Source organism: Cyprinodon tularosa, unplaced genomic scaffold, assembly GCF_016077235.1.
Source record: "Cyprinodon tularosa strain WSP-4 unplaced genomic scaffold, ASM1607723v1 ctg728, whole genome shotgun sequence".
Lineage (NCBI taxonomy): Eukaryota > Metazoa > Chordata > Actinopteri > Cyprinodontiformes > Cyprinodontidae > Cyprinodon > Cyprinodon tularosa.
In genome coordinates this window covers 208,917-223,351 of record NW_024039483.1, presented here as the reverse complement: position 1 = coordinate 223,351, position 14,435 = coordinate 208,917, and the positions used below count along the sequence as shown (strand labels likewise).

At 39.3% G+C, this 14,435-nt stretch overlaps 1 protein-coding gene across 1 annotated transcript in view; it reads right to left on the bottom strand.

Annotated features, from left to right (window-relative positions):
* LOC119772739 (copine-8-like) overlaps positions 1-14,435 on the bottom strand; it is a gene marked incomplete at its 3' end in the record, with an annotated part of 159,445 nt that overhangs the window by 111,127 nt on the left and 33,883 nt on the right. Inside the window, exons 3-4 of the mRNA XM_038269334.1 lie at positions 5,487-5,533; positions 4,945-5,048 (exon numbers count right to left, since the gene is read on the bottom strand). Of these exons, the coding sequence (XP_038125262.1) occupies positions 4,945-5,048; positions 5,487-5,533 (151 nt within the window). The remainder of the gene's footprint in view (positions 1-4,944; positions 5,049-5,486; positions 5,534-14,435) is intronic.

The following is a 14,435-nucleotide window of genomic DNA, read 5'->3' as shown; positions in this document are numbered from 1 at the left end:
TCGTAGGCTGGATCTCACTGAACTCTGTGTTAAGCTGCAGTCCCGGTTAGAAGCGATGCCGAAGTACAGGGCCACGCACAGTAGGCGTCTGCACATCGGACCTGCCTCGGAGGGAATGCTGCCAGTTACCTCCAACCCCGAGGAAGCAAACGGACCGTTCACGGAGTTGTAATTTTTAGATACGCATGTGTTTGGATAAGCGTTGTATATAGTTGTGTGTGTTTTAATAAAGCTCTTTCTTTGCATAAACAGCTTCCTGGCAAACGTTCATTTCCTGTATAAATTCATTCATGTCCTTGATGGTAGCCTAATAATTGTGTAGTAGTGAAGGATAACATAAATACACAGCATATGAATGAATAAATAGATGAATGAATAAATATATATTCATAAATATATATATATATATATATATATGTAAATTTATATGTGAATAAATATATATATGCCAACCAATCACGAGCGACTTTACTTGTTTAAAAAGAAGTGGTTCCGTCCAATACTCAGTAAGAAAATTAAAGCCTGGCGTGGCCACGTTTGGTTTTGCTGCCAATCACGAGCGATTTCATTTGTTTGAGAATAGTGGTTTCAGCCAATACTGAGTAGGTTATTCAAGCCGGACCTGGCCAGCCGCGCGGGTTTGCTGCATACATATGCTAATTAGGGCCATTAGTACAGCTGATCGCTCTCCACATACGTCAGAGTCCGTTTCCGACAATTTGTGGCACGACAAACGCGGACAAGCGCGGATAGCAAATTGTCGGAAACTGACGAAAATCAGGGAGATCTGCGGGAGTTTACGGGGACGAAAATCTCACTTTTCATGCAGTGGTAAGAACAGATGTTTTCCACTGTGCTTAAGGTTTCTTTCTTTTGATTTTCACATCCTGGTCATGAATGGGTTTTTTTGGACATGTAAACCACAAGAGTGGTTTTAAAGCTATAGAGGAGGATCTTTTATTTCCGGGTGGATCATCTAAATAAGTGGCGTTCCTAATTGTCAATCATTCTGGTGATATGTTTACATAAGGCCGTCATATGTGCTTGTCCCGTTAGCTATATTAACCTGCGCATGCGTACTTTTAGCCGCATATCTGTGGTGAGCTACGGTTTCAGACAGTCATTGAAGCTCACCTTTCTCACTACGGTTCTTTGAAAATGGCAAAGGGTCGTAAGAGAAAAAGTGTGGATGAGAACAAGAGAAAGACCTCAGAAGAGGCAGATATATCCCAGACTGCTTTGTGCAAAGAGCTCTCCTCGCAAAGCTTTATGGGATTTGCTGTCACAGAGGCCTAGAGAGTTCCCTATAAAGTCCACTATGTAGTCCCTGTTCTATATAGTGATTGAGGGATATAGGGGTTAGGGCGGACAATTGCACACAGTAAGCTTGTATGAGCTAGAAGAACAGCAATTTTTAAATGGGCTCTGCATGCTCTCACACACGTTTAATAGGCAGTCCCTCTCGGTAGCGGGTACAGGGTTGTGCATGTGCATTTTTTTAAAGTGGAGAGGGCAGGTCTTTTAAAAAATTTGTAAAAAATCCTCCACAATACCTTTAAGGAAGCCTACCTGTTAAAACCGTACCTTATTAAACTTTTACCATTTAAACTCTGATATTACCTACTTGTTAAGTGTTAAGGCTAATGTTTTCCCAGACAGTTTATTAAGTTTTCCGTCAGTCTGCATTTGGGTTCTCTTTGATCTAGAACACTGTGTATTTTTCAATAAGGCAAGAGCTTTATTGAGATAATAGTCAGTCTCCTTATTTACAAACAGAATGATGTAATGTACAGCCGACCTGTACCCGATGGACCCCGCCTTTCACCCAGAGATTGACGGAGATTGGCACCGGCCCCACCGCGACCCTGACGGAATAAGCGGGAGAAGATAGACTGATGATGTAATGATGTGTGATGATGTGGCATGGAGGGGCACTGGAGATGTATAAAATGCTTTTTAACTTTTATTTTGGGCCCCGTCCTGACAAAGCAAGCCCAATAGTGAACACTGCCACTGTATGCAACCCAAGTGGTCTGAGTAAGATAACATTTTGTTTAACCTGCAATAATGTTTTATAGTATTTTTATATATATGCATTCTCAGGAAAGAATGGGGGTGAGAGAGCTTGAAGGTGTAAAGATACTTTTCTATACAGGCTCCACCAGGAGGGAATGTGAGCTTCATTCCCACACTGCAAAAACGATCTAGAAATAAGTGAAAATGTCTTGAATTAAGTGTATTTACCCTTGATTTAAGTAGGTAAATAAGATAATTTGCCAATGGAATGAGGATTTTTTGTCTTAAAATAAGGTAATTAGATAATATACACTTGAAATAAGACAATGAAATACTTTTTTTTTTCTTATTTCAAATGTAAATTGTCATGTTCCATTGGCAAAGTGTGTAACCTTCTAAATACAAGAAGAAACATGCTTATTTTAAGAAAAAATGACTTATCTAAATTTCGATTTTTTTTCCAGTGCACTCATTCCCATTTATACATTGGGGGATTGTCGACTCCCTGACAAGATGCCCCTTCTCGGCAAAAGAAATTTATTCTGCAGATCCGCTGCCCTTTGCTTTACAGAAACCTGGCTCTGTAAACAGATCGAGAGTTCATTTCCGATAGCTGGCCTCCAGCTGTTTAGAGGGATTGCAGGACAGAGGAAATGGGGTAAAAAGCAAGGAAAAGCAATGTGCTTTTGTATAAACAAAGGGATTGTGAAATAATACTCAGAGATACAAAAGACATTTAACTCTGACCTATAGTAAAACTATAATCTTTGCAGTCAGAGAAAGTTTGTAACATCTGCTTATTCTCAGGACACCTCATAGATTTTGAACCTGTTTATATGCCTTAATCTGTCATTGATCAATCATATGCACACAGAAATACATACGCTATTTTAAGTAGCCCAAAACTATGGCATTCCAGATAAATTTGAACTATATATTTTTTCTTTTTCAGTATTTAAAATATTATATCAGTGGAATAATACTTGGATTGTTTAAGGATTATTGGACTCTTCTCTTGGTGGGCTACCGTCTGCACACTGGTGCAGTGGATTGCACTGCTGCCTTGCAGCAAGAAGGTTCTGGGTTCCATTTCCATGATGTGCATGTTCTCCCAGTGCATGCGTGGGTTCTCTCTTGGTACTCCGGCTTCCTCCCATGGTCAAAAAACATGACTGTTAGGTTTAATTGGCTTCTCTAAATTCTCCTTAGGTTTGTGTGTGTGTGCGTCAATGGTCCTGTCCAGGCTGTACCCTGCCTCTTGCCCATAGACAGCTGGAGATAGACACCAGCAACCCTCGCAACACCATATAAGCATGGATAAGCATGGATGGATGGATGGATGGATGGATGGATGGATGGACTCCCCTCTGTTATTTTCCAAGTAAAAATAATAAGGAAAAATATATATTTTTAAATGCTCTGGTCTAATGGCACCAATCTCAAAATGAGTATGAACGAGTGTAACCGTATTTCTATACAATCATGTGTGACAATCTGTGCCTTTGTACGCAAATCATCATGATGCTGTTAGGTACAGCAATAGATCAAACTGAATTAAATAAATGTGTTTTCAATTGCCCAATTGATTTGGATTACTGCATAACACTCTCCACCTGCCCAAACAAGGATTGCTGCCTCTGGCAAACAGACAGGAGTTAATGTTGAGCTTAGAGTCTAATCAGAACCAGCCAGGCTAAAACTCCAATCAATATATCAGAACTGTTTATTTCACCATAATTGTGATGTGTTGTTGTAGCTCCAGCTAAAATGTGATCATTAAAGAGCATTTTAAAAATGAAGCTATACCTTCATATAAAAAAGAAATAACTTATAGAAAAAAGGAAAACACAGAATTGGAAAATGTCATAAAAATTTTTTAAAAATGCAAAAGAGAATATATCCAACAAAATGAAATACATGGACCATGGTGGGTGTCATGCAATAAGCGAAACAGAGGTTTATTTCCGATTCGCGAGTTGCAGAAATCACCTGCTTTACCATTGCAGGTTCAAGCTGAGTGGTAAGCTATGGAAGGATCTGTGCTGACCCTGAGTGCTCAAGGCGGTCAATTAAAATTGTATGATCAACTGTGTCAAATATTGCACTTAGGCATAAAAGGACAGAGAATGAGCAATCTTGTGCATCTGCTGTTAAAACAGTAATTTGTTACTTTCACAAGGACTTTTTGTATAGATCTTACCCCCATAAAGTGTCAGTCAGGATTGAAATAGGAAGAAGAGCAAGTGGACAAAGCATATTATTCAATAGTAGTTGAGTGTTTTTTACTGCAGATATCATCACTCAAGAAAGCAAGATATATATTTAAAAAATTGCAAAATTGCTATTTTATCTAGCCTTCTGTCTTGACTGTCTGGATGGAGTGACTTTAAATGAAGGTAGCGGTTCAAAGCTGCATAAAACTTTTTTTTATTTAGAGGAGCGAAGGCTTACATCTCCCATCAGTGCAAACTATGAATATTTCAATTGCAACTCAGCTTTGCTAAACACAAAGCAGCACTTTCACCCATGGCTGGAAAGTGCATATGATTTGCTCCACACACACACACACACTTCCTTGTCTTACTATATGTAGTGAGGACCATGTGTTGACTCCCAACTGAGTTCCATTGATTTGCAGTCATTTTCAGGCCTCCAACCCTGACAATAAATCTGAACCTAACCATTACCAGTGCAAACCTCTCCCTAACCGAACCCTAAACTAAACCCAATTCACACTTAGCGCTAAACTTAACCACCACTCCAAGAAGAAAACTTCTCCTAATGGGAACCAATCATTGGTCCCCACAAGTACCTATAAGTCCCCAAAATGTAGTAGCTATCTGGAAAATTGTCCCCTCTGGGTAACAAATGCATGGCCACATACACACAGGCACAACACCAGGCAAAAGTCAAGTGTTGAAAACTCACAGGTCAAAACGAAGATTCTGCCTCTCCTCGAAGAAGTAATCCAGAATAAATTTGCGGACAAAGTCGGGATTGAGGGTGTTGTCTATGACTTCGGTCCTGCCAAACTGGAAGACAAAATTTAAAAAGCAAGGCTCTTACTTTTGTTTTAGTGACTAAAAGCTTACATATAATCATTTCTGACATGGTAAAACATAACCAGGAATTTTGATTTCTGCTAGACGTGCACACGCAAAATAAAAATAACAAATCACAATAGCAGCATTTAAAAGACACATGTAAACTACTCTCCATGCACATTTTAAAGGTCTTATATGTGTAGATCCAATTCTACAGATATAATTTTCTGCTGTCTTGCTTTTTTATGCTCCTTTAGATTATCTCATCCTCTCCTGTTGACCTGTTTCTATGTTAATCTGACATTTCAATAGTTTCAGAAAACTCATAGGCCACTTTTTACAACAAACATTATAGCTCTAGAGTGTAGCAGGATATACAACGCTGCCTTGTGAGCATATCAACAATCATCTAATTTTTGTACTCACCTCTCTCCATTCTCTGTTTGCAATCCCTTGAGTATACAGTACACAAACTGTTGAGAAAGGAATAAATAAGGAAAGTTTGAGATTCAGTTTAACAGTACAAGGCATCACTTAGAGGTCAGCCAAGTGAGGATTTCGTCTTCACACCCTGACGTGACAGAATATCCTAATTAAATTCAGATGGAGAACTTAACCTCACAGCACAGTGCTATTTCAGGGAGGGGGAGAAAGTGAAGGACAATTTTCAGATGGGACTACTCAACATTTTTGAAAGAGTCTGTGAGTGTTTCCTGAGGATGGACCATGAGGAAAAACAGAGCCAAGCAATCAGCTGGCACTAATATGACATTTCATTTGCATTCAAGAAGCCTTTACTGCATTCATAAACACGAGCCCTGTGTCAGCTGACGTTAGGTCAGAAAATCTAGTCGCACAACACGCTTTCCCATGTGTTAGCTGCCAAAACATGTACAGGAAAGTCAGAAATGTCTAGTTAATGAGAACTCATTTAAAACACTGATATGTTTACTAGAAGGAAGAAAAACAGGAATATTAGCTTTTTTTTTTTTACATTATATTGTACTCAATATAATGTATTAACACATTCCTGATAGGCTAGTGGGTAATAAATAAATATAAATAATTTGTCTGCCTTAACCATTTAGATAACTGCTAACTACTGTTTCAGATTTGCAATCTAGATTTGAACATAGCATCGCTTTCCATACAAAGTGAAATAATACAACAAAAAAAACACTGGCAACAAGCAAACACAAAATGACTCTTGGGCATACAGCGGCTCAGGAGGTGGGGGCTTGTGTTGCTGATTCAAGCCTCCGTTCAGCCATGGTTTCTTAGGTCAAAGAGCTTCACCCAAGATGCCTGCTGCTGGAGGTCAGAGGTTTTGGCAGTCTAATATTATGGCAGCCTAATTTCTATTCATCTTCCCCACTGGAGCTATGGTTTCCATGTAGCTCATCACCATCAGTGTGTGAATCACTGACTGTAGTGTGAAACGCTTTTAACTTGATAACGGCCTTTAAAAGTACAGGCTAGGGATGAATGATATATCAACATTAAAATTGGTATTGGCCAACGTCGGATGCTTTAAGGTTGATTTTTTTACAGCGGTATTTGCCTGATGAGTAAAACTAGGACAAAATTAACAACAGATATTGTTTCCATGTAGTTAATCTCCTTGTTTGAGGAAGTGGAGGTGAGGAAATTGGTTATGTGGTGTTTGTTTGGTCATGTGACAGTGACTGTGGTGCGGCCAGAGGTTAGGATAAATATCAGTGATGATTTATGAGTTTATTACACCAAAATATTACCTGCTTTTTGCGTGTCTGAACTCAAATTTTTTCCAGAAGTTTATCTAATTAGGCCAGTTCCTCGGTCCGGCTATGTACATTATAATCTTTATCAATCATTCATTCGGTACGTGCCAAAGATTTGGGAATGGAATGAGGGCTGTGTACTTCAGCTAAGAACAAAGTGTAATAATTTGATAAGGCTGGAGCATGGATGTCTCCTCATCTGCAATAGTCTATGATATAATGATGTGATGATTTGTCATAATGGAGTTCTATAAGATGCATCTCTAAATATGAACCTTGGCCACTTCACGAGATGTGAGCCCGGTTGGTAAGCCTACCTTCTGTACCTCTAAGCAACTTCTCTTATCTGATTAAGATTTTAATTTCTATCAAAATCTGTTGTAATGTCTCACGGTTATGTCATACATATACATTATGAAGTGTTATTTAAAGAGTTTGTCCCAAGTGATCTACTTTGAGGAAAAAGAACCAGAGAGCGAGAGCATCAAGGTGTAAACACAGAGCTTTCCATTAACAGGTGGATATCCCCCTATTTTAGAGAAACAGCCAGTGGCCAAATCTTCTGTTTCACCCTGTGCACTCCCAATATAGCCGCTAGCTCTACTTCTTGTTGATGGTCAGTCACCCTTCCTGCGTTCAAACAGCACCAGCTAGAGGAAGCAATACAGCCAATAGCTCATCTGTCAGAATATTACCCATCACTAGTTGCTTAATTTAAGGTAAAGTTTGTCTTGAAATGAACAAGCTAACTTTATTGTCAGACATAAGTGAAACAAATAGCACAATGTTGCAGAGGAAGAACACTTGGTCGTTTTGCTTGTCAAAACTTTGTGTATTTAATTAAATTAAAGAAAAAAGCGAAAGTACCAAATTCCTCTGTAGTTTATTCACATAGTCTTTGTGCATGTAATGATCCTGCAAGAATAAATGCAGACTTTAAATTCGGCATGACTTCTGTACTGACAGCCTTTACTGACAATTAGAATTATGAATATAGAGATAACGCTATAAAATATTAATTTACTTCCAGGAGTACCAGATGAGTATTCATGTCTAATAAACTATGTTTTCCACTATGATTGGTGTCTTCTTATCTATTGGGAAACATAAATAGTACACCTCTCAAGGAGACAGACTACTTTTTTCCAGCTCATTCCACCTGAGCAACTATAATCACTGAATCTAATAGGCCAACAAAAGCAACCTCTGACTGTCCTTGTCCCATTTAGTATAGAATAAGACACCAGACGTGTGTCTGGCATCTTAAATCCAGTCCAACATAGCCAACCCTTCTGACTCACAAGACTTCAAAACACTGCTTCTGATTTCATCCTCCGACATGGGCTTGTGATTATGGAGGCAACAACTTCTGAGGTAACATGCATCATCATTACCTGCAGCATTTATTAATTGCAAATTTATGCAAATGTTAATATATGACAAGCTTAGGTACTGATGAATGGACATGAGGGAATTAATCATGGAATTATGAGCTGTTGAGATTAGGTGTGAAAATTATCTCTAGTCTCAAAATCAGATCTGATTATTCATGGGGGGGTTCTCTGTGAACAAACCTTATAATTTAGGCAGGGATGGGTTAGCACTCGTTCTCTAGATTGTATCATATCTTATGAAATAGTTGTTCTTTTAAAATCACAGCCTTGAAAATATCACTTGCTTTGGTGCGGAAAACTCCCTAAAAAAACAACATGTAACCTAATGTCACTGCCAATGGTGTGAATATGGAGCAAGAAAAGAGGAAATTGAAAAAAAAAAAAAAATGAAATACCAATTAGAAAGGTCTTTTAAAGAGTCAAATTGGATGGCTTTTACAGCTGATGTGTTAAAAGGAAGCAGAATTTCTTAAGTCCAGTAGAGAAGCCAAACTAGATGAGTTGGTTGGATCATTTGTAGTTCAATTAATCTCCTGAAATGCTCCACTCAATGGTCATTGGCACATGAGGCAGATTTTTTTTAGAGAAAAGGCTACAATAGTGCAGTGGTTCAAAACCTTAATGCAGGATGATAGAAGAGCGTCAGAACATACATTAACCTTACAGACTGCTATGCAGCTGAAGACCAGTAAGATTGTTAATGCTTAACACAGTGTACTTCAGAGGACATATTTAAAATGTGGATTTGCCAAGAAAAATCTTGGTAATCACAAAGATTTTTGGGAAAAAAAGCTGTGAACTAATAAGGTAAATGACTTTATATAGTGGGCTGCTCAGTGGAACGGTGGGTAGCACAGCTGCCTTGCAGCAAGAAGGTTCCTGGTTCGATTCTCTGTGCAAACTCTGCACAGAGTTTGCATGTTCTCCCTGAGCATGCATGTTCTCTCCGGGTACTCCGGCTTCCTCCCACAGTCCAAAAACATGACTGTTAGGTTAAATGGCTTCTCTAAATTCTCCTTAGGTGTGATTGTGTGCAGGAATGGTTGTTTGTCCCGTTTGTCTCTGTGTTGCCCTGCGATGGATTGGCGACCTGTGCAGGCTGGATCCCACGCCTCTCCCATAGACAGCTGGAGATAGGCACCAGAACCCCTCGTAACCCCTCTTGGGTATTTTCCATCCAGAAAATGGATTGACAGATTGACTTTACATAGCCAACGAGTAGGTCCTACCCTCTACCAGGGAAAACACCAGTAAGTCCATTTCTGAATGGGGAAAAATCTGACATGTTCCAAAACTCTCCAAAGTCTCTGTACGGAAACATTTAAACTAGAAAAGCATTCGAAGAGTGCAGACTTCCGCCTAGCCGCAAATTGTAACTTACACTTACAATTCCTAAGAAACTGTGTAAGTTCATCCAGATTTAAATTGGAGTGAACCGAATCACAAAAAAGGGGTAATTTACTAACTGAAAGAGAAAAACTGGACAAGGAACTGGAATAAGCAAAACCAAAGATTCTGGTCAGAAGCATTGGAAACATTTGAACTGAAATTCTGAGAAGTAGAGCATGACATTAAACCCAGGTGAGTATAAACACTCAGTTATGCTAGACAGGTATGTTCTGCAGGTAAACCTTGTGGCTTATTCAAGGGGGCCATGTTCTGCATGACCTGATTTCAACACAACACAAGTTAACGAAGTGACTGTAATTTCTTTCCACAAGTTTTTCCCCCCAATCTGTTGATCACAGTGATAGTTATGGACTAAATTAAAAATCTCTAGATGTTTATATTTGCAAAATCCTCGTCAGTAGGAGCTGTTGCTTTCCTGCCTTGTTTTTCCAGAGTCGTGCATGGCATGGAAGCTAAAATGACATAATCTGGCTTTTTGGACCTCGCAGAAGCATCAAGCATGAATCAGCTAAGCTGAAACCGGCTGAATGCTGAGGTGAGGGAGGTGTCAGAGCAGGGCCGTACAGTGAAGATGACGGATTACTACAAAAAAAAGAGAGGAAATTCAACCAAAGCACAAAAAGAACCATGAATGAAGTAGAAGCAACACTTATATAAGAGTCAAAATAAAAAAATACACAGAACACATAAAATAACTAAGAAAAGCCTTATTACAAAACATAAATACTATACATGGCAAAAGCTTACTAACAATAATTAGAAAACCCTAATATATAGATTTTTAAAAACCAAATACATACACTGCAAAAATATTCTGAAATGAAAAAAAAAATCTTAAAATAAGTGTATTTAACCTTAATTTGAGTAGGAAAATAAAATGATCTGCCAATGGAATGAGCGTTTTTACCTTTAAAATAAAAACATTAGAAAATATGCACTTGAAATAGGAGACTGCTGTATTTTTTTCTTACAGTATTTAAAATGTAAATTGTCTTATTCCATTGGCAAAGTGTCTCACTAACCTGCCCAATTCAAGTAAAAATGCACTTAATTTAAGAATAAATGTCTTATTTAGATATACAGTTTTGCAAACCAAAACCCAAACAATAGTTGATAATGACAGAGATAAGGAATCACCGTATCAGAAACCCAAGGGTAGTTCTATTGGTATATATACTCACCGGCCACTTTATTAGGTACACCTGTCCAACTGCTCGTTAACACTTAATTTCTAAGCAGCCAATCACATGGCGGCAACTCAGTGCATTTAGGCATGTAGACATGGTCAAGACAATCTCCTGCAGTTCAAACCGAGTATCAGTATGGGGAAGAAAGGTGATTTGAGTGACTTTGAACGTGGCATGATTGTTGGTGCCAGAAGGGCTGGTCTGAGTATTTCAGAAACTGCTGATCTACTGGGATTTTCACGCACAACCATCTCTAGGGTTTACAGAGAATGGTCCGAAAAAGAAAAAACATCCAGTGAGCGGCAGTTCTGTGGGCGGAAATGCCTTGTTGATGCCAGAGGTCAGAGGAGAATGGCCAGACTGGTTCGAGCTGATAGAAGGGCAACAGTGACTCAAATAACCACCCGTTACAACCAAGGTGGGCAGAAGAGCATCTCTGAACGCACAGTACGTCGACTTTGAGGCAGATGGGCTACAGCAGCAGAAGACCACACCGGGTGCCACTCCTTTCAGCTAAGAACAGGAAACTGAGGCTACAATTTGCACAAGCTCATCGAAATTGGACAATAGAAGATTGGAAAAACGTTGCCTGGTCTGATGAGACTCGATTTCTGCTGCGACATTCGGATGGTAGGGTCAGAATTTGGCGTCTACAACATGAAAGCATGGATCCATCCTGCCTTGTATCAACGGTTCAGGCCGGTGGTGGTGGTGTCATGGTTTGGGGAATATTTTCTTGGCACTCTTTGGGCCCCTTGGTACCAATTGAGCATCGTTGCAACGCCACAGCCTACCTGAGTATTGTTGTTGACCATGTCCATCCCTTTATGACCACAATGTACCCAACTTCTGATGGCTACTTTCAGCAGGATAATGCGCCATGTCATAAAGCTGGAATCATCTCAGACTGGTTTCTTGAACATGACAATGAGTTCACTGTATTCAAATGGCCTCCACTGTCACCAGATCTCAATCCAATAGATCATCTTTGGGATGTGGTGGAACGGGAGATTCGCATCATGGATGTGCAGCCGATAAATCTGCGGCAACTGTGTGATGCCATCATGTCAATATGGACCAAACTCCCTGAGGAATGCTTCCAGCACCTTGTTGAATCTATGCCACGAAGAATTGAGGCAGTTCTGAAGGCAAAAGGGGGTCCAACCCGTTACAAGCATGGGGTACCTAATAAAGTGGCCGGTGAGTGTATTTTAATTAAATTATAGGTTAGGTTAATCCAAATGTTCTAATCTAAGTAAACACTTTATTAAGTAAAGCAAAACAGAAGAAATACTGGTGCACCACGTTCTCCACCTAATCACTCGTTTTCTAGATAACTCCATATTTACTGTTACACTGTAAGCAATATAAAAGGTAAATAGTTTGACAGGATTCCTGGCTGCTTAATGCCCTTTTCCAGTCTGCTGAAGCAGACACAAGGGAGGGAATACACAACCACACACACAGGGTCACAAACATGCTCAAAAGTAAAACACTGGATTGCTGTTCAGCTTTATAAGCTGATATGAATAAGGTCTGTGAGCTTGCCGGTGGCCTCAGATGCATGTGTGTGTGTGGCCGCTGTGTTTGTGTGTGAGTGTGCGGCTCTGTCGAGGCAGTCTAATGCTGTGTGACTGGGGCCAGTGCTGTCAGCAGAGCAGAGACATGGACGCAGCACAAGTGCCTCCTTGGATAAATGTTGGGGCGGGCAGGGATGCTCATCCTCCTTTTCCACCATCTGACATTTAAAGGTCTAATCCACAATTCTAGGAGCTCTGGATTTTTTGGGCTTCACCAGCAATGAACCACAACACAACATTTCATTTATTAATAATTATATCTAGGGCAGTATCTGACAAACAAAAGTGTTTTACAAGGGGCCACTAAGACAGCTGTAAACAAGGAATTATATTAATTATCTACATTATATGCATCTGGAGCTTTAAGCAATAATGAATTTGAAAAAGCATGACTAGAAGTTATTTAGAAATTCTAAAATGTTTGTTGTCATTAATAAAAATATAACACACCTGATTCTGACTGATTGATTAATGGGTTTTTGACCATCCTGCAGGATCAATTATATGTATACACTTCTATCATGGTTCTTTCTGCCTACATAACAATTCCCAAAGCTAAATGCTTACATGTTTTATGTGTCTTAAACCAGTTTTGATAAATGTTTGATATCTTTTGTTGGAATATTTAACATTACCCAGTAGGCATTATTAGATTTGCATAGTACAAAAAAAAGTTATCTTTCAATATCTAGTTTAACCTCTTAAAATTCACCTAATTTTGGGGAATCCTCGCCTATTTTGCATACCCAAATGGAAAAGCAAATTACTTAGGAACTGTGACCCGAAATTACATGTCCAATACGTTATTTGAAAGCTAACACCCTCTAGTTTCCTAATATATAAATCAAAATTGGGTGACTAGAACACAGACCAACCTGCATCAGTTCAAACATGACTCAAAGTTGTTTTTTTTATTTTCTCAGAAATGATAGGTCTTTTTTGAACAGCAGTAATAAAGACATTCTTAAGAAAAGGCAGATTTTATTGTATTATATTTGTTCTACATCATGTCAACCACAAATGCAGAAAATTTCACACCTCCAGCTATAACAGTTCCAGAGCCGTGGGGATTGGAACTTTTGGTGTCAGCTTGGAGCTGTGCACAATGGCTCCACCTGCTGGTAAAAATTTTACCGGTGGCATTTTATGCATTCTGAGTTATTACCCCCACTTAAAGGAGAAGTTCGGTTTTTTACACTTTAAGCCCATTTTCTGTAGTGTCCAGGATGAAACCGAATGATCGACACCAAAATTTTGACAATTGCTCCTGTCTCTGCTTTTTGGCTCATTTAGAATCACCCCCTGGCTGCTTTAGAATGGCTTGCATAGAGCATGTCCGATAATGTCCTTAAAACAACCTTAAACGTTCTTTTTTTAAAATATGCTACTCACCGTGTCGTCAGCGCTGTTCAATGACGTTCCAAAAAAAGTTTCGTGAAGAAAAACCGTTCCTGTAGTGTTTTATTTAGCATTTTGTAAATCCCATGGAGTTCTGTAGGAATAGTCAATATTCCGCTGCCACCGGAAACGGAAATGGGGCCTGTTTACACAGTTGTAGTCTTTTCGCTTCACTCTGTGTACTCCGACGTCGAGGTGCTAACGTCTCTGTTAAACACTTTAAAAAACTCTGAAAATGGAATACGAAAGGTCGATTCTTGATTCTCGACGTCGGAGTACACAGAGTGAAGCGAAAAGACTACAACTGTGTAAACAGGCCCCATTTCCGTTTCCGGTGGCAGCGGAATATTGACTATTCCTACAGAACTCAATGGGATTTACAAAATGCTAAATAAAACACTACAGGAACGTTTTTTCTTCACGAAACTTTTTTTGGAACGTCATTGAACAGCGCTGACGACACGGTGAGTAGCATATTTTAAAAAAAGAATGTTTAAGGTTGTTTTAAGGACATTATCTGACATGCTCTATGAAAGCCATTCTAAAGCAGCCAGGGGGTGATTCTAAATGAGCCAAAAAGCAGAGACAGGAGCAATTGTCAAAATTTTGGTGTCGATCATTCGATTTCATCCTGGACACTACAGAA